The sequence below is a fragment of the Mus caroli genome, unplaced genomic scaffold (assembly GCF_978045245.1).
Source record: "Mus caroli unplaced genomic scaffold, Mus_caroli_1 scaffold_1, whole genome shotgun sequence".
Classification (NCBI taxonomy): domain Eukaryota; kingdom Metazoa; phylum Chordata; class Mammalia; order Rodentia; family Muridae; genus Mus; species Mus caroli.
The window spans coordinates 164,308,802-164,329,775 of record NW_028227256.1 but is presented as its reverse complement, the minus strand read 5'-3'; the positions used below and the strand labels follow the sequence as shown (position 1 = coordinate 164,329,775).

The window sequence follows — 20,974 nt, the reverse complement described above, 5'->3', positions numbered from 1 at the left end:
GGTTTCAACCACTCTTTGCCTCAAGTAGAAATATAGCACCTAGGTACCAGAATTCCTTCCTTCCTTCCTTCCTTCCTTCCTTCCTTCCTTCCTTCCTTCCTTCCTTCCTTCGTTTAAAAAAAATTCCAAAAGACCGAGCCTTAATAAAAGAGGCAAAGCAATGTGAAATGAATAGTATCGTCACCACTTAGGTAATTTTACAATACGTGGCCTAAGTTAAGACATTTCTTGGCATAATCCAACAAAGAGCGATATATGTTACATCACTTCATATGCTTGAAATTGCTGCGACAGGTAGTGTTGGAAATGAAGACTATAAATGGTAAAGGAGATGCAGAGTACAATTAAAAGAACAAAGGACAAAAATGAAATACATTGACTTCGTGTTAATGGACCCATTTTGTTTAGATGTAGAAAAGAAAAGAAGAGGGAAAAAAGAAAACAAAAGGAAAGAAAAGAAAAGAATGTTTGTATCCAATCAAAGGATCATGTCCAAATAGATTCTAATTGTTACTTTTTCTTTTTCATAAGAGGTGATCAGGACTAACTCACATATCAAGCAACTTGTCTAAGGTCATTAGCTATGAACTACTAAAGAAGCTAAAAGCAAGGGCTGCCTTCCTAATCCTTAGACTGCCTTACAATATCACACCACTGTGGACAAATGGCTTGTCTGAATTTGTCGCTAGATTTTTCATTTTAAATACATTGTCATAGATTGAGACACAAGTAGAGCAAATGCAAATTTTATGTTCAGGAAAATACTAATGACAGTCATAACACTCATGTGTGGTTGAGAGTCATATTCTCACTATAATGGTTTTGTTCTCTCCATGTACACAAAATTCCTGGGAAAATTCAAATCTTATTTCTCAAAATACTCTGCTCCTCTGGAACCAAAATTCCGTAGGGACATGGCATTAAAATATGAGGAAGGCCAGGAGCTAGAAAAAAATGAAATAATATTGCATAAAACTAGGTAGGGAGTCACTAATGATTGGACAAGAATTTAATAGATACATGCTCTCCTCCCAACTATTACATTTTTCATTATAATTTTTTATGCAATGAAAATTTCCAGGTCGTCATTAAAATGCTGGGTCCTCTTTACTGAGTATGCACTGCCTTCCAGGCACTTTCCTGGCTGGCAGTTATGACTTATAACCTGGATATAAATTAAGCCGTTCTATTTTCGTAGGAAGCACAGGAAGTAACAGAACTTTTGTAACCAGAAAACAGCTTTTGGAAAAGCAAGATAACCTTTGTTTCTTTGCAATAGTGGCAAGTAACCAGATCCTTAACTGCAACAGAATTTTACACTATTAAAAATCCTAAGGGCTGGAGAGAAGGCTCAGCAGTTAAGAGAACTCACTGCTCTTCCTGAGGTCCTGCATGCAATGCCCAGCAACCATATGGTGGCTCACAACCATCTGTAATGGGATCTGATGGCCTCTTCCAGTGTGTCTGAAGAAAGCAGCAGTGGACTTGCTTACATTAAATAAATAAATAAATCTTTTTTAAAAGGGAAAAGAAAATGAAAATTCTACAGGAATTAAAATTGATGAACTTACTAGCTAAATATTTCCTGACAAACCTCCAAAGGAATAGAAATATAATTACAATATTCTTCACTGAAATGTTGGAGGCACACTATGTAGCATATTAGTTTTGTGGGTATCTATGCCTAGATAAACACATAAGCATGTTCACAAAACAACAGTCTAAACCTATGCATAGCATACTGGATAACTTCTTGGTGGTACATGCAATTTTGATCTTTTGTTTTAGTGATATATTTCATGGTTTTTACAAAATTAACAAGCAAGAGTTAATTGTAGGATAATAAAAAGGAATAAACAACATTGCTGAGTTGATGTAAGTGTTAATAGCTGTCTATAGATAGGTAACATTTGGATACTACATGGGTGTGAAGTTTAAATAGGATCAGTTGTATTTATTATGAGACTGAGTGGATTATAAACACCACTTTGAAATGAACATAGAATCTGTATTTTACAAAATGAAATAATGGATTGTATGCAGTTTTTTGAACATGAAAGTACTTAAAATTTAAACATAGGCTGCACTGATTCTTTTCAAGTGAGGAAAAGATATTGGAGGAAAATGGGCTTTAAATCAGTTGAGGGGTGTTGCCCGAAGTCTAAGATTATCCATCCAAGCTGTGTTAGAGAAGATGACTTATCCAACAACCTGAACGGGATCCTCATTTCTTTTACTTCAAGTCTGTAGTGGAAGTTGCCTGAGATAATAAATTTCTCAGAGACCACATTATGGGTGGCCACGGTTCATTTCCTACCCTTCCAGGACATAAGAAAGTGCTTCAGCAGGGGGGCATAGTCCCGAGCTTGCCTTAGCTCCTAGCATAGACACCAGAGTCTATATCTCCCCCTTCCTAAGTAGCAATGTCCCCTCCCATAAATCCTGATCAGAGTGAAGAGGGCAGGAAAACAAGATGCAAAGCCCCTGGTGTATACAAGGTGTGAGTAAGGCTGGACCCTATTCCACCAAACCAAGATTGAGATAAGGAGGACCTAGTCTTAAAAGAACTGGGCACATTCCTTGTCATGGAATCTCATGCTATCTCTTGTAATTATTATGCAGAATCACAGAGAATGTGATGTCTCCATCCTCATGCTTCATCACCTAATTGCAGAAGAGTGTGGAGCCCAAGGACACAAGATCACTCAAAGTAATATCTAAATATTCAGGTGACAAAGGGGCCAAATTCATTCGCAGTAGCCAGGTTATGAGGTCAACTGTCTTGCTGGTCAATAGATAGATGGCTAAAGGGGCTATAGAACATTATTCAGTACAAGGAAGAGCAGAAATGAAGACCCTTGTCTTAAACTAGGAAGCCAGACTCAGACGAGTATTGCATGCTTTCTCTCCTGTATAGAATCTAGAAGATAGGAAGACATGGTGGCAACTGTTAGGAAAGAGGAGGGAAAATAAAATAAAATAACAGGAGGAAATACTAACAAAGTATGCCTTGTGCATGTATAAATATCACAACCCCATCATTTTTACAGTTAGTATATACTAACTAAAGAATGTCAAAGCAGAGGTAAAAGGTGGCCAGTGGTAATATTTCGCTCAGAACTAAGTCGTGATGATATACTTGGATTCATAGGGAAAGAGAAGACACTCTGACAAAGGGGGTGAGGAGCAAGGAAATACCAAGCTAGGGAGGTCACCATATGTGGGGCAGGTCAGTGATGGCATGCAAGAGGAAGAGGGGAGCAGAGAGAAACATGGCAGAGCCTGGTTCTTGGCAATCCTGAAAATGAGATAGACACATGGATTCTGATTTAATTTTTTAACTTAGTATTATTTTGTACATGTCATAGTAGCATGTGGAGGTCAGAAGACCTCCAAAATTGTAGAGCCAGTTTCTCATTCCCCCCTTTATATGGGTTCTGAGGGGAGAATTGAGGTCACTGGACTTGTCTGGCAAGTTTCTTTACCCTTGGAGTCATCCTGCTAGCCCAGAGCTCTAATGAAATAAGACATAACTATGCCTTTTCGACCATTGCTCCCCATAGCATCAACACTAAGACCACCCTGAAAAAATTTATTTGACTTTATCAGATGTTGACTCAAGAGATATACCTCATCTGAACCAGTAGGGAGGGTATGCCGGTTTTCGGTTGGCTGCAGAGTATCTACAGTACCCCATGCACCTCCTGCCAGCCCTCAGGAAGCAAGCCACTCACTTTCATTACATACATAATCTTTTAAGACAAAATTTAATGCAATATGAGAGACTTTGGATATATCTCTTTTTGAAGGAATTTTAGTGATCTGTAGTTACAAGGAATTCTGTTTCATTTACATTAGAAAATTTTTATGATTAGAGTTAAATGACTAAATAATTTGGTGTAGGAGGGAATTTGTGGGCAGATGTGTGTGTGTGTGTGTGTGTGTGTGTGTGTGTGTGTGTGTGTGTGTGTGTGTGTTCATGCGTATGCATGCACACTTGTGTGTTTCTAATCAAGACAAAAGAAGCCATGGTATAAAAAAATCAAACTTCTATCAAACAAATGATACTGTTGCTAAAATTAATGGGAGATCAGGCCTGCCTGTAAACTTGATTTTGCTCCTCATGGAAAACTGAAAGAACTCTTTCTTCTTCAGAGGCCATGGAAGTAAAACAGATTGCAATCATTGGTGCTGGTGTCAGTGGACTGGGAGCCATTAAGAGCTGCTTGGAGGAAGGACTTGAACCTACTTGCTTTGAAAAGAGCAATGACATTGGAGGTCTGTGGAGATACAAGGTAATTTTACAGATTATATTCTCATAAAGTATGATGATACCTAGGCCTGAAAGGGAGAGAGATGCTTGCTCAAAGGAATTGGAAGCTGTAAATTGTAAATAATTTATTCTTTACAGAGTAGCATTATCTTCTCTCAGGATTAACTCAGCACTTCTCTCAAGTGTCTGATTACATGAAGAATTTTACTGTGATGTCTGTTACCTTTCTTATCCCTGAGGCAGGACACATAGGAAAGCAACCTAAGAAAGCACAGATTTATCTTGGCTCTTGGTTTTCTGTGTTTTGATGCATCAAGGCAGGGACTGCATGACTGACTGAACAGCTGTGATTGAAGCAGCCAGAAAGCCAAGGGAATGACTTCACTGCTGAGCTTTCTCCTCCCTGCCTTTCTTCTAGCCCCTCCCATATCAAACAGCCCCACCCACAGGAAGACCTATGGTTGAGGTTGGTCATCTTCTATGTAGTTTAATGTTAATATTGGTGCCCAAGATCTGATTGCCTCAGGGACAATAGAATCCTCATATACACCAAGTGATGCTCTGTCACCTCCCGCCATAATTTAAAACTATTGGTTGAATAAAGATGTGGACAACCATAGCTGAGCAGCAGGGGTTGGTGAGGTTTCAGTTCCTGGGCTTGTGGTCTGAGGAGGACCAGGAAGGGAAGAAGAGAAATTGGAGACAGGAGAAGACACCATGGGGTAAGTGAATGGTGATAGCATGGCCATGAGAGCGGGCCAACTGGAGTTAAAAGTGTCCCAGTCAGAACATAGCAAATTATATCTCAGATTTATTGATTGGGAAGTAGACAAAATAGCTTAGAGGGTTGATACTTGGCCAGCTCTAGTGCTTTAAAGTTGTATTATAAATATCAAGATCATATGTCTTTTATCTGGGAACTAAATTATCTAAGGTGGGATAGAAATCACCCATTAAATATTTAACCACAAAAATGTATCTACGATATGTCTTCCCCCTAGTCAAAACCTCTCTGGATATGCCTTCACCAATAAAACCAGATAAAACCAATCCAATGAAGATGACAAGGTCATATCCTCCTTTTCATGTTTCTTATCTCAAATCCCTTTCTGATAGCTTTTGTTTTATTTCCTGTATTGTATTAGGGTATTTAATATCTTATTTTTAGAATTTCTGAATTACTGATGTTTTGAATCTTTCACCATAAAATTCTAAGAGGATCCTTATAAAAGAGTCTAATTTTTTTTCATTCAAGTGGATAACAGTATAGAATCCAACAGTGACACACATTTTCCATACAATAAAAACTCAGCCTCACGGTTCTCATCATCCCTAAACTCAATGTGCATTGTTTCCTAAATTTCTGGAAGCCAAGGGTTCCTGTGTTTCCTTTAGGAGACACCAGAAAACGGAAGGCCTGGGATATACAAATCTTTAACCTGCAATACATCCAAGGAGATGACAGCCTTCAGCGACTACCCCATCCCTGATCATTTCCCCATCTACATGCACCACTCAAAAATGATGGAGTATCTCAGGATGTATGCCAGGCACTTCAGGCTCATGAAACACATACAGTTCCAGGTGAGGAGCAAATCCCCACCCACCGCCTGCACATGGGTCAAGGCAAAGTCCAAACACAGAGCCAGGAAGGCACTTCAACCTGCATTTAACCCCCTCCCCTCAATCTTAGGATTCTCCAAGATATGTTTGTCTTTTCTACCCACCATATAAGCACTGTCCGAGCTCGAACCCAAATTCTAATCTTTGGTTCATTTTGTAAACTAAAAATACATAGGTCCCAGAAAAATAAAACAAATGTATTTTGTGCTCTAATGAGCTGTGACATTTGGGACGTGAACGTTATAGGAACTTTATGTGCACATGACTCCTACTCACCTAGGAACCCCATGCAGAGCTACTTAAGCATAGAATTCTATAAGGAAAAGGGATAAAATGTCCTAGAGCTCAGACTTTGTTCTTTGTTTCCTAGACAAATGTGTGCAGTATAAAGAAACGCCCTGACTTTTCATCCTCTGGTCAATGGGACGTGGTAGTAGAGACCGAGGAGATGCAGAAAACCTACATATTTGATGGGATAATGGTTTGCAGTGGTCACTACACTGAGAAGTACTTTCCTTTACAAGACTTTGAAGGTATCTCTCTAATGTGTGTGTGAGAAAAATCTTAGGATGCTAGAGATCTTAATGCCTCTCCTGTCATAGGCACTGGAAGACAGTGTTTATACAGAGGAGATGCATAGGGGGCATTCTAAGTTCATAGAACAGTCAAGGGAGATCTGGCAACAGAGGTAAAGACAGAACAGAAAAGCAGAGATCCTCAGAAAAGCAAGTTCTGAAACAGACTTTCATTGATGAGGAAGCAGTGAGGAGAAGCCAGTAGATAGGCAATCCTGGAGAGAGCTTAGGGATTGGCTCACACTTGGAGTGCCTAGGATGGGAGAAGCATGTAAGAGTTAAGGGAAAAGCACCACTCTCACTCTCTCTCTCTCTCTCTCTCTCTCTCTCTCTCTCTCTCTCTCTCTCTCTGTGTGTGTGTGTGGGGGGGGTACATGCAGGAGAAGCAATAAGTCCTGCAGAAGTGTGGAGCATTAATTGATAGGGGAAGATGGTTGAATCAGAAGCATCGGGAATAAAGACTTTAAATAGTCCATTTCAGAGATAAAGACTGAATCAAACAATGGAAGTAGGATTTGTGGAGATATTTTAGGAATCTTTGAAACACCACTTGGATGACAATTTACGCATCATAGAATTTTACAATTTATGGAATTTTATAATTTATGGCAATTATAACTTTTGAAATTTAACTTTTCCGAGTGCCTTGAAACTTCTATTATCCCATGGTTATGATGTAGATAGTAGTGAGCGGCCACTGGCCAGATGCTGCTGATGAGCAGCTGATATGTGAAGGACATAAAATTATGATGTTTCTTTTGTAAAATATTCACCACACTTAGAAAACACAGTAGGAACACATGAAGAATCTCACCAATAACTTTACATTAACTATGTAGTAGCATCTCAGGTTATCCTGGGTTCAAGTAAAATAGAGACTTAAAATTACTACCCTTATCGGTGCTTGTGGGCTCCTGGGCTTTGAAACTGCATGTGTAGCTGGCATTAAGTTGCTTCTGAATATCACCAATACCTTGCTAAGGATCTTTACAAACATGTGGGTTTTCAAAGCGTTATAAAAAGTGAAGAAACTGTCTCATGTCTCTGCGTAGAATATTAGAAAATTACAGTTTCACTCTAAAGTGAAAAAGTAAAGTTAGCACACCGAGTAAATCTTAAAATGACATATTTTTATCAACTAATAAAAAAAACAAAAACAAAAAACAACTCTGCTCTGATTTTGGTGTTGGCCATATAGCCACTGCGATTGAATGCTGGAGGGCAATAGTCTGTAATAGTGGCATAAAGTCCAAGTGCAGAAAGGGAGTAAAATAACATGAACTTCAAGCTTAGGAACGAAATCCATCGAGCAGTGTCTTCCACTTCTGCTGCGACTTGAGGGCTTGATTCTTCCTTCACAGGAATCAGCAAGTTCCAAGGCAGCTGTCTCCACACCTGGGAGTACAAACACCCGGACAACTTTGTGGGGAAGAGAGTGGCAGTGATTGGCCTTGGGAATTCTGGAGCAGATGTGGCATGCGAGATCAGCAGGGTTGCTGACCAGGTTTGGTGTCATATCCTGATTTTGCTCTTGGGTGTAGGCTTGCTACCTGCAGACACTGTGAGTCGAGACTTCCTCTGGCTTTAGCAGGCATGTTCCCATTTGGATTGCAAGGACATGTTTCTCTGCTGACTAAATATGAGTAAGAGAACACAGAATTCCAAAGTAACAATGCTCCCAGCCCAACATGCACTGGAGTAGGGGAAGTAGCAAGCCAAGAAGAGTCAGAAACCTTAAAATTAATTACAGGTAGTTAAATGAGAAATCTCAAAATGAAATGAATATTACGGAAGATACTGGTTTCATACTGGAAATGAAGTTTAAAGAGCAATCAACATACACAAACCTGCGTATTTAAAATATACCATTGGTCTGTGTGAAGGAAAGATTCAATAGTTTCCCAAAGATTGTAAACAAATAAAAAGGGAAGGAGGAGCAACCCTTTCTCAATGGGGACTGTGGCTGACGCTTGAAGGGCATGGATGGGCAGACATCCAAGCCAAAATTAACTTGATTCCTACTTCATAGAAAAGACACAAGATTTCCAATACTGAGCACTTTATGGAAATTAAACTATTCATGCCATGATTCTGAGATACATGAGTCACTGATCTGTGACAATGACATCACAGTAGGGATTGTAACATCAATAAAAAGCTTTCTTTCAAAAAAACACAAAATAGACCAAAATGTTTATCAAAATATATTTTTTTTCTTTTGTTTTTGTTGTCATTATTTTGCACTGCAAACATTTTGTTAAGGTTTTTCCAGTTGTAAACATGAGTAAATTCCATTGTGGATTTCTGTACTTGATTTTTGGTTTGATCCCAAATATGTTATTCACGTGCTTCTCTATTTCTTGAAAATTTCAACTGAAAGAGCTCACATGGAATCTGAATACTAGCTTTTAACACACAACGTAACAACCTATTGTGTTGTTGTGGAATTTCCCTATATTTTGACACCTTGCTCACTCCAGACATCTAGTATAGCTGGAGCAAACGTCACAAAGAGATTAGGTCCCTGACAAATATTAAATTAATTGAAATAACTTCCAGTAAGGGGATCTTTTACTTTGTGGTTGTTAGTCTTTATATATTTTATTCTTTTTAAAATTTGTTTTATATATTTAAATTCTAAATGTCACCCCCTTCCATTCTCCTTCCAAGAGGTATCCACCCCATCTCTCTTGCTTTTTCCTCTGAGAGGATACTCCCCCAATCCCACCCACATGCCAATCTCTCCTCATGACCACACACACACACACACACACACACACATCTCCCTTCCCTGGGGCACCAAGTCTCTACAGGATCAGATGCATCCTTTTCCAGTGAAGCTCAGTTAAAGGCAAGAAAAAGATGATGGCTAAGGGAACAAGCCAATGTGGGAAGATAATTCCATTTCCCTGAAAACGTAAAAACAAGAAGAAAAACAAAAACAACCAAACAACAACAAAACACTCTGAGGATCTGATTAGCAGCTAAACACTTACTAGGCAACTCCTCCTCTCTTGAAGGTTTTCCTCAGCACAAGACAAGGGGCAACGATATGGAATCGAGTTTGGGACCATGGGGATCCCATGGACACCACAGTCTTAACTCGTTATAATAGAGCTGTACAAAAGTTCTGCCCCAGATATATAAACAACAGACAGATGGAGAAGAAATTAAATGAAAGGTTTAATCATGCCAATTACGGGCTGCTGCCTCCACAAAGGTAAAGTTGGGAAATTGTAGCAGACAATACTTTTGAGTGACTGGACTAGTTAAGTTAATTAAATCTGTAAGCTATAGGTACGTAAAAGGGAGGGACAGAGCCATTAATTTCTCATGGCATTTGTTTTCATGGGGAATATCCAAATTATTTTCTTCCTACTGAAGGTTCTTTGTGATCCCACTGATGTAATGCCCCTCAGCCTTCCTAATGCTGTGACAGTTCCTCATGGTATGGTGGGTGACTCCCAACCAGAAAATTACCACCATTGCTACTTTATAACTGTAATTTCGCTACTGTTATAAATCTCAATGTAAATATCTAGTATGCAGGATATCTGATATGTGACCCCTTGGAAGGGAGGTCATAACCCACAGATTGAGAACCACTGCACTGAGGCATCAGAGTTGTGCAGATGGGGAAGTGGAGGCATTAAACTTTGACTTGTTTGAAATTCATACAAGGTCACTATGCCACACTCTCCTGCTTTCCTACTATACTCTGTGAACTACTGCGTGTTCACTCTCTTAATTAAGACATCTGATTGTGTGCCTACCTTCAAAAGCACCATCAACCGAGACAATACATTATCCATACGCAACAACTTCAAGTCCTTCAACCTCATCATCTGCACTGACTTTGTGTCCTACCCCATTTGCATGACTCCCAGCCTCAGCCAAGATAGCCCTTATCACTGATAATTGCAATGGCTACAGACATCATTCCAAAACTCATTCTGTACTTGAGAGTCCTTAACTTGTTTGCTTTCACCTCACTCAACATCAGCCAGGCCTCAGAACCCTGCCTAGTCCTCTCATCCTATGTCTGCCTTCTCTGTTTCTTATGACTTTGTGGACACTTTTCCTCTGCTGCTTCTGCTTCTGTTTCTGCATCTGTGTCTGCATCTTCTCTTTCTCCTCCTCTTCCTTCTCTCCCTCAAGCTCCTTCTCCATTCTCCTCTCTCCCTTCCCCCTCTACCATCTTTTCCCTCCTCCACCTCTTCTTCTTCATCTTCATAAGACATGTAAGACTTGGTATCACCCATGTATCTGCTCTTGGTCCCATTTCCTTTTAGTCCTAAGTAGCTCACCATATTAAAATTTCAAATACTATGGATGGAGAGATGACTCAGTGGGTAAGGATACCTGCTCCCATCCCTCATGACCAGAATTTGATCCCTAGAATATACAATGATGGAAAGAGAGAACTGTCTTCCACAAGTTACTCTCTGACATCCACAAATGCACTTTGGCACACATAAACAAACAAACAAACAAACAAACAAATAAATAAATAAATAAATAAATAAATAAATAAATAAAATATTGTTTAATTCCAGGAAATATTTGAAAAAATATTTGAATTAATGAAAACAGAAAATCAATATTAATAGATATCTGGAAGTATGCCTACATAGTTTCAAATTGAGCCAAGGTCATATTTATAACTTTGATTCCTTTTTAGGAAGAAATTATTCAGATTCTATGAGATATGTTTAATAATATTACTTTTGTATGAATATACTGACAGGACAATGTGACTCCCTGCTACTAATTCATAACTCAAACCTAGTCACAAACATTCTCATTCAAAATTCATTCTGAAATGTTGCAAATATAAATCTTAGGGCTTTAAAAATATTGGCACCTGGGGCTACCAGGATAGTTCAGCAAGTAAAGACACTTGCCACCAATCCTGAAACTGTAGCCCATGTGGAAGAAGGAGAGAATCATTTCCGCAAGTTGTTTTCTAACCTCCACGTTTTCACAATCACAATCACAATCACACACACACACACACACACAGAGACACACACACACACCACTAAATAAATAAATGTAATAAATCAAAAAAAGAAAATTATTAATGACTAATTAATGGTGACTGATTCCTTTTTTAATTTATTTTTATTTATATTTATTAGATATTTTCTTCATATACATTTCAAATGCTATCGCTAAAGTTCCTTATACCCTCCCAACATCCTGCTCCCCTACCCACCCACTTCCATTTCTTGGCCCTGGCATTCCCCTGTACTGCTGCATATAAAGTTTACAAGAGCAAGGGGCCACTCTTCCTAGTGATGGCCTACTAGATGATGCAGCTAGAGATGCAAGGTCTATGGGTACTGGTTAGTTCATATTGTTGTTCCACCTATAGGGTTACACATCCCTTAAGCTCCTTGGGTGCTTTCTCTAGCTTCTCCATTGGGGGCCGTGTATGTTCCATCTTATTTTTTTGGTTTTTTTGTTTTGTTTTGTTTTGTTTTAAAATATTTCTTTTATTTCTTTAATACATCTTTTCCTCAATTACATTTCCAAATCTATCCCAAAAGTCCCCCATACCCTCCCACCTACTTCCCTACCCACCCATTCCCATTTTTTTTGCCCTGGCGTTCCCCTGTACTGGGGCATATAAAGTTTGCATGTCCAATGGGCCTCTCTTTCCAGTGATGGCCAACTAGGCCATCTTTTGATACATATGCAGCTAGAGACAAGAGCTCCGGGGTACTGGTTAGTTCATAATGTTGCACCTACAGGGTTGCAGATCCCTTTAGCTCCTTGGGTACTTTCTCCAGCTCCTCCATTGGGGGCCCTGAGATCCATTCACTAGCTGACTGTGAGCATCCACTTCTGTGTTTGCCAGGCCCCGGCATAGTCTCACAAGAGACAGCTATATCTGGGTCCTTTCAGCAAAATCTTGCTAGTGAATGCAATGGTGTCAGCGTTTGGATGCTGATCATGGGATGGATCTCTGGATATGGCAGTCTCTAGATGGTCCATCCTTTCGTCACAGCTACAAACTTTGCCTCTGTAACTCCTTCCATGGGTGTTCTGTTCCCAATTCGAAGGAGGGGCATAGTGTCCACACTTCAGTCTTCATTCTTCTTGAGTTTCATGTGTTTAGCAAACTGTATCTTATATCTTGGGTATCCTAAATTTTGGGCTAATATCCACTTATCAGTGAATACATATTGTGTGAGTTCCTTTGTGATTGTGTTACCTCACTCAGGATGATGCCCTCCAGGTCCATCCATTTGCCCAAGAATTTCATAAATTCATTCTTTTTAATAGCTGAGTAGTATTCCATTGGGTAAATGTACCACATTTTCTGTATCCATTCCTCTGTTGAGGGACATCTGGGTTCTTTCCAGCTTCTGGCTATTATAAATAAGGCTGCTATGAACATAGTGGAGCATGTGTCCTCCTTACCGGTTGGGACATCTTCTGGATATATGCCCAGGAGAGGTATTGCTGGATCCTCCAGTAGTACTATGTCCAATTTTCTAAGGAACCAGCAGACTGATTTCCGGAGAGGTTGTACAAGCTTGCAATCCGACCAACAATGGAGGAGTGTTCCTCTTTCTCCACATCCTCGCCAGCATCTGCTGTCACCTGAATTTTTTATCTTAGCCATTCTGACTGGTGTGAGGTGGAATCTCAGGGTTGTTTTGATTTGCATTTCCCTGATGATTAAGGATGTTGAACATTTTTTCAGGTGCTTCCCTGCCATTTGGTATTCCTCAGGTGAGAATTCTTTGTTCAGTTCTGAGCCCCGTTTTTTTAATGGGGTTATTTGATTTTCTGGAGTCCACCTACTTGAGTTCTTTATATATACTGGATATTAGTCCCCTATCTGATTTACGATAGGTAAAGATCCTTTCACAGTCTGTTGGTGGTCTTTTTGTTTTATTGACAGTGTCTTTTGCCTTGCAGAAGCTTTTCAGTTTCATGAGGTCCCATTTGTCAATTCTCAATCTTACAGCACAGCCATTGCTATTCTATTTAGGAATTTGTCCCCTGTGCCCATATTTTCGAGGCTTTCCCCCACTTTCTCCTCTATAAGTTTCAGTGTCTCTGGTTTTATGTGAAGTTCCTTGATCCACTTAGATTTGACCATAGTACAAGGAGATAGGAATGGATCGATTCGCAATCTTCTACATGATAAAAACCAGTTGTGCCAGCACCATTTGTTGAAAATGCTGTCTTTCTTCCACTGGATGGTTTTAGCTCCCTTGTCAAAGATCAAGTGACCATAGGTGTGTGGGTTAATTTCTGGGTCTTCAATTCTATTCCATTGGTCTATTTGTCTGTCACTATACCAGTACCATGCAGTTTTTATCACAATTGCTCTGTAGTAAAGCTTTAGGTCAGGCATGGTGATTCCACCAGAGGTTCTTTTATCCTTGAGAAGAGTTTTTGCTATCCTAGGTTTTTTGTTATTCCAGATGAATTTGCAGATTGCTCTTTCTAATTCGTTGAAGAATTGAGTTGGAATTTTGATGGGGATTGCATTGAATCTGTAGATTGCTTTTGGCAATATAGCCATTTTTATAATGTTGATCCTGCCAATCCATGAGCATGGGAGATCTTTCCATCTTCTGAGATCTTCTTTAATTTCTTTTTTCAGAGACTTGAAGTTCTTATCATAGAGATCTTTCACTTCCTTAGTTAGAGTCACGCCAAGATATTTTATATTATTTGTGACTATTGAGAAGGGTGTTGTTTCCCTAATTTCTTTCTCAGCCTGTTTATTCTTTGTATAGAGAAAGGCCATTGACTTGTTTGAGTTAATTTTATATCCTGCTATGTCACTGAAGCTGTTTATCAGGTTTAGGAGTTCTCTGGTGGAATTTTTAGGGTCACTTATATATACTATCATATCATCTGCAAAAAGTGATATTTTGACTTCATCTTTTCCACTTTGTATCCCCTTGATCTCCTTTTGTTGTCGAATTGCTCTGGCTAGGACTTCAAGTACAATGTTGAATAGGTATGGGGAGAGTGGACAGCCTTGTCTAGTCCCTGATTTTAGTGGGATTGCTTCCAGGTTCTCACCATTTATTTTGATGTTGGCTACTGGTTTGCTGTAGATTACTTTTATCATGTTTTGGTATGGGCCTTGAATTCCTGATTTTTTTTCCATTTTTATTAGGTATTTAGCTCATTTACATTTCCAATGCTATATGAAAAGTCCCCCATACCCGCCACCAACTCCCCTACCCACCCACTCCCTCTTTTTGGCCCTGGCGTTAACCTGTACAGGGGCATATAAAGTTTGCAAGTCCAATGGGCCTCTCCATCTTATAGATGACTGTGAGCATCCACTTCTGTATTTGCAAGGCACTGGCATAGCTAGTGAACAAGAGAGCTATAACAGGGTTCGTTCAGGAAAATATTTCTGGCATATGCAATAGTGTCTATCTGGTTTTTTTGGCTGATTATGGGATGGATCCCTGGGTGGGGTAGTCTCTGGATAGTCCATCCTTTCGTCTTAGCTCCAAACTTTGTCTCTGTAATTCTTTTTCATGGGTATTTTGTTCCCTATTCTAAGGAGGATGAAGTATCCACCCATTGATCTTCCCTCTTCTTAATTTACTTGTGTTTTGCATATAGTATCGTGGGTGTTCTATGTTTCTGGGATAACATCCACTTAAGAGTGAGAATGATTTCTACATAGTATCAAGAGTAGATAGATACAGCAAAAATGAACATACATTTAATCCAGTCACTTGGGATGGAAAGGTAACAAGACCTCGGTCATGTTAAAGAGTAGTTAAAGTGAGTTCCAGGCCATCCAGGGCTACATAGTGAGTTCCTGACTCAATAAATGACTAACATACTTTATTCCTTGAAAAAAATATCATTATTTAATGGTATTTAGTATGTATTAACAAATCTTATCTGGTGTTATAACATTCTTACAGTTCTACAATTAGGAAAGTGATATAAAATGTTCCATGGCTTGTCCATGATTTCTCTATGGGTATGAGAAAGAAAAAATATCACAGTTCAGTTCTGAATCAGACAACCAGTTCTTTATTAATGATCTATATTTCCTTTTGAGGATTCTGGGAAAGAGAATAAAAATTGTTGATGATATACAACATTTTCCATAGTTTTTGCCTATGCTAATACATTTTTATTAAGAAGTTGTATACTCATCTCTTGATGCACAGAATTCTTGAGCAGCGAACAGTTTTGAGTGATGACCTGCCAAATCGCATCATTGTTGGAAAAGTGAAGATAAAAACCAAATGTTAAAGAGTTCACCTCAACATCGGCCATCTTTGAGGATGGAACCAAGGAGAACATAGATGTTGTCATCTTTGCCACAGGCTATAAATTGTCATTCCCTTTCTTGAGCGATGACTCAGGAGTCCTAGACAACCAGTACTCCATGTTTAAATATGTCTTCCCTCCTGAGCTAGAGAAGCCAACTCTGGCTTTCATTGGCATCCTCCAACCAGCTGGAGCCATTCTCCCCACAAGTGAGCTCCAGAGCCGATGGGTTGTGCACGTGTTCAAAGGTATGGAATTGTCTTGCCATGAATACAGTATTTCCAAATTCTCTGTGATTTAAAAGTAACACAGAAGTCTACTATTCTGTTGATCTCTCTCTTTCTAATACACTGTCTAACTACTGATGTGGCAATTCCCAATGTGAAATGTGAATATGTACCCATGGTGAAGTGGAAAGAGTGGCTCCTGCAACTTTTCTTATGCCATTTATTTTCCAAAGTTTCAGGTGAACCCATTTGATGCTTATTCAAAGCTCTACACAACAGCTCTATATTTCTGTTTTCTGGATTCATTTCTCTTTGTCCTGATAAATATGTTTTCTTTGCTGACTTCCATCAAATGGATATAATAATGACCATATGAGAAAGTAGTTACACAATTTATTACAATGTTTATTGGGTCTTCTCTTCATATCAAATTGCCTTTTGACAAAGAAAATTTAGCCAAAGAATATTTTAGTGTAATATACACATACAGAAACACATACGTCACACATTGAACAATTTTCACAAATCAAATACACATACAACTATTCATCTACAAAGTAGATTAAAAACAAATGAAATAACTAAAATTCTGAAATGCACTCTTCACGCATTTCCAGCCTCACCTTTCTCCAGTGTCACCAAAGAAAACAATGCTCATTTCTGATTCTTTCAGACAGCTTTCACCTTTTTTTCTTTGTGCAAGTGGAACCATAGATTATATGAATAATGGGGGCAGGACAGTTCAAGCAGATAGTGGAGAGATGTGGGGGAGGAAACAAGTGGGTGGAGAAAGGCCTGGCCAAAATCAAGTGTGCACAAAGAAGATAAATGTGAACCTCTTGTCTCACAACACAAGTAAAAATAGAGAAGGGGGCGGGGGTACAACACAGTAATCTGAAGGAACTGAAGGAGGACTGCTGGGGGAATATCCACTGCATGATATCTGGCTTCTTCCTCTTAATACAATATCATCAAGAGAATCCTTATTTTACACTCATTTTCTTCATTTTAAACATACCACTCCTTATTCTTCTCCATTCAGTCTATGCAACTTGTTTTATATTAATGGCCACTTGGGATTATTATGAACACTGATGCATGGACAAGAACACACATGTGTCTCATTGAGTATGTTCCTTTTATTTGGTATATTTGTAGAAGAATAGTTGATGGTTCACAGTGCATGTATAGATGTACAGTAGTAATTTAAAGTGCTACGTGGACTTTCAGTTCTTCAGTTCTATTCCTTTCCTGCTTTGCACATTTGTGTTTGAAACTAAATTTTGAAACATCTGAGGACATTTGTGTGTAGGTCATATTTTTGCAGATACTCACACCATGTGACACCTGGTGAAGCAACAAGGCAAACAGTCTTTAAGTATCATGTTTGCTACACTCTGTCTTGTCTCTCTAGCATAATTTAACATTCTGTTTGTTGTATCTTCTTTGTCCATGGCACATTCATACACGCAGAAATTCTGTCTGCAATTACTATCCTTTCAAAATGTAGTTATCACAGTGCAGGGTGCTCTTCCATCAGTATGTACTTTCGGGAAGCACAATAAAAACTATGAGATCTTCTCCTTACTCAACAGACAGAAAAAAATGCATTTGGGATGTAAGCTCAATGCTAGGCAAAGTTCTTATACATGAGACTTTGAGTCAGGTCCCAGTTTAGGTTAAGGATCTTTGAAAGACTATACAAAAACACCTGAAAGGCATTCATAGTATTCAGGGATATTGAGTGTACATTTAAACTAAGAAAAGTTTTAACACTTCTTATCTTAAAGGAAAGCTAGGTCACCTAAGTGACATCCTGGCCATGACATTGTAAAAGGAATTCTCTTCCTTTGGAACTCTTGAAACATGAAGTTTTGATTATTAATTTTATAGGGGTCTGACAATTTCATCCTATTTCAAAATCATTATTTTTGTTTATGTGTGTACGTTGGTCCTCTTGTCAAACTTTCAACGTTTATATATTGTTTTCTCAGGATTACAAAAGTTGCCCTTAAGGAGAGCCATGATAGCTGACATCAACAGAAAGAAACAAATAATGGCCAAAGAGTACGTAGCCTAATTTTCTGTTAAAGTAAATGAAACATGTTCAGAGAGGGATATTGATTTTGCTTTTTATATACTTTGCAGCTAAATAAGCCTTAATATGATAATTTTAGTTCAGTGACATCATTTTTCACATGGATCTGATTGTAGAACTTAAATCTGATATTATGAGTTAAATAACCACAGAACATTAAGTCTACATGATGAGTAGAATGTAAACTCACTGTGGAAATAAGAATAGAGTTTTAAAAAAACCTAAACCTGTATCTACCAGATATACCACTTCTCAGCATTTACCAAAAGACTCCAGGCCAACACATCATGGAGTCAAACTGGAAATTAGCAGGTATTGCAATCCCTAGTCACAGTAGATAGGTTAAAGACAAAATGTAGGTGTCCACGGAAATAGAGTTAAAATGTGTTTTGTGTTCACAATGGAGTTTTTAGTTCTAAACAATTATAAGGTATACCACTTGCAAGAGTATAGATATAAAAGTAAAGGATGGTTGTATTGTATTTTTCCCTCATTTGTTGTCCCAGACAGTACAAATACCTACAATCATATGTGTTGGTGACATGGATATAAGAACAAAACAATCTGTGTAACTAAAGGGAACTATGGCGTGAGAGAGGAAATGTAGGGAGGTCAAGGGTCATAAGCTCAAAATAGATCATATACTTGCATGAATGTTCCCTTAGGTAACCCTGGGTAATGTTTTAAAAATTTAAAAACAGAACAAAGAAGGGTGCATCATACCCAGAAAATAGCATCCTGCAGCCCTTCTCTTCCTCTTCTGGATGATCTGGTTTATCTTCTGGTCCTCCTTGGTATTTTCTAAGCCTTATAGAGTGTGATACAAATACCCTGCTTAGGGTTGAGCACTTAACCATTGCCTGTTCTCAGACCCATGAGTCATGAACTCACCACCACCCATTACAAAGAGAAACTGTGGATCAAGGCTGAGAGTAGCAATATTTGTGTAAGAGGATAAAAACAAATATCTAGAAAGCAATTTGGAGTCACACAAGTTTAACTACACAATAGTAAAAACTCTCCTATGGCCTTGAAACTCTTCACTCATGGAGTTATGACTGGGTGTCTAGGATGAGGCATGCATTTCCTCCTGTGGAGCAGGCCTCAGATCCAATCAGAGGGTGATGGTTGCTCACATATAACTCTTGCTGCTGGGGTAAAAGTGACCAAGGCTTGCCTGGTAGATTGGAATTGCCTTTCACTAAGGTTCATTTCCGGGTAAGGTCAATGAGGCCCACTCCTCCCCTGCATCCATGAATTTGGTGATAAGAGCTTTATTGCTGCCTTGCGTAGCCTTATTCCATTGATTTCTCACTCACTTGGCTACTTTCATTCACTTTTTATTATGTTTATCTTAAATAATACAAATTTATCTCCTCTCAACATTGTGAAGGTTTTTTTGTTTTGTTTTGTTTTGTTTTTAAGTCAAGGCACTGTCTATTTGTGTTTCTTTTACCCAGGGATAATTTAAAAAGGTGGTTTCTTGTTTTCCTTTTTTTTTTTTTTTTTTTTGAGATGGGGTTTCATTTCATAGCCTAAGCTAGCTTTGAACTCACTTCATTCCCATGCTGACCTGGAACTTATTGTGATTCTCTTTCCTTGGCCTCCTGAGTACTGGAACTATAAGTAGGTGTCCTTAAGAGGGGCCTTTCATTCTCAAGTATTCAAAATTTACAAAAATAGTAACATGATTACCTACCAATATCCAAAAGGAATAATTGTATACAGAATTACTTTCTAGAGAAGATAGTTTATGTAGATTGAAATCATGAAGTAAGTAATGGAATTTCATACACTACGACTTATATGTACTCCTTGGTAGCTTAATTCATTCACATGATGGAACTGGATTCTGAATCTATAAGGGAAATCCAGATATAAGATGTCATTCCTTTCTATATATTCCTGTTACTCTCTGAGGATGTGGGAACTTTAAAACCCTCAGATATTCACAACATGTGTTAAGAGACCATATTGTGCCTAAGGGAGTGGAAGACAATGTGTTAAATTAAGATTTGACACGTGTAAAACAGCGAAGAAGCAAATAAAAGCAAATTGTACTGGAAACCCAGGGATGACAGGACTGAAGTCTGATGTTTGTTGTGTTTCCATCCCCACTCCAGCTCTAAGAAAAGTCTCCAAGACCATCGCCGAGTAACATTCATTGACTACATGGACGAAATTGCTTCTGAGATAGGTGTCAAACCCAACCTGCTCTCTCTCCTCCTCTGGGATACAAAACTGGCTAAGGAAGTGTTCTGTGGTCCTTGCACCTCCTACCAGTACCGTCTACAGGGGCCAGGGAAATGGCATGGGGCTCGGGCAGCCATCCTCACTCAGAGAGAAAGGATGCTCAAACCCCTGAGAACCCGTGTGGTCAAACAATCTCACCTCTCTCATCTGTCCTGGGTCAAAAGTGCTTGTGTTGTCGTTTTTTTCTTTATTTCCGTATTAGTTATCATGCCTATCACAAGTCACTAACCTCATATTCACATAGATATTTCTGCAACTAGAGAGTAAACTATTGTTAATGAAACCATATATCTTAGGATCAGTTAAGTATAAGGGGAAACATGTTTATTAAGCAAGTTTTAAACTGGGTTTAGAAATGCACACAGAATTACTCCAACAATGACTTTATAAGGAGAAGTTGAAAGGGATACTATTTTACTCCAAACATAAATTGAAATAATTGGAGAAGTTTAATATGTAACATGACCATAAAGAATAATTAAAAGTGGGATGAATTTGCTTTATTAAAATCTCAGAGACACTGTTTAACCAGCAATAAACCTTAAAAGTATATTTGATATTCTCAAAGCAGCTTTCCCATTTTGACCCATAAAAAAAATCATAGCTGTTTCAAGCAGTTGGTTGGTTAGTTAGTTGGTTGGTTGGT

General features: G+C 38.7%; 1 protein-coding gene across 1 annotated transcript; it reads left to right on the top strand.

Moving 5' to 3' along the window:
* Positions 1–4,160: 4,160 nt before the first annotated feature.
* On the top strand, positions 4,161–20,556 carry LOC110296369 (flavin-containing monooxygenase 5-like). Its single transcript, XM_085835080.1, is given in 9 exon segments — positions 4,161–4,295; positions 5,669–5,857; positions 6,267–6,429; positions 7,833–7,975; positions 9,492–9,691; positions 15,648–15,717; positions 15,719–15,998; positions 17,972–18,044; positions 20,199–20,556. Coding segments are annotated over 9 exon segments (1,611 nt in total).
* Positions 20,557–20,974: the final 418 nt, after the last annotated feature.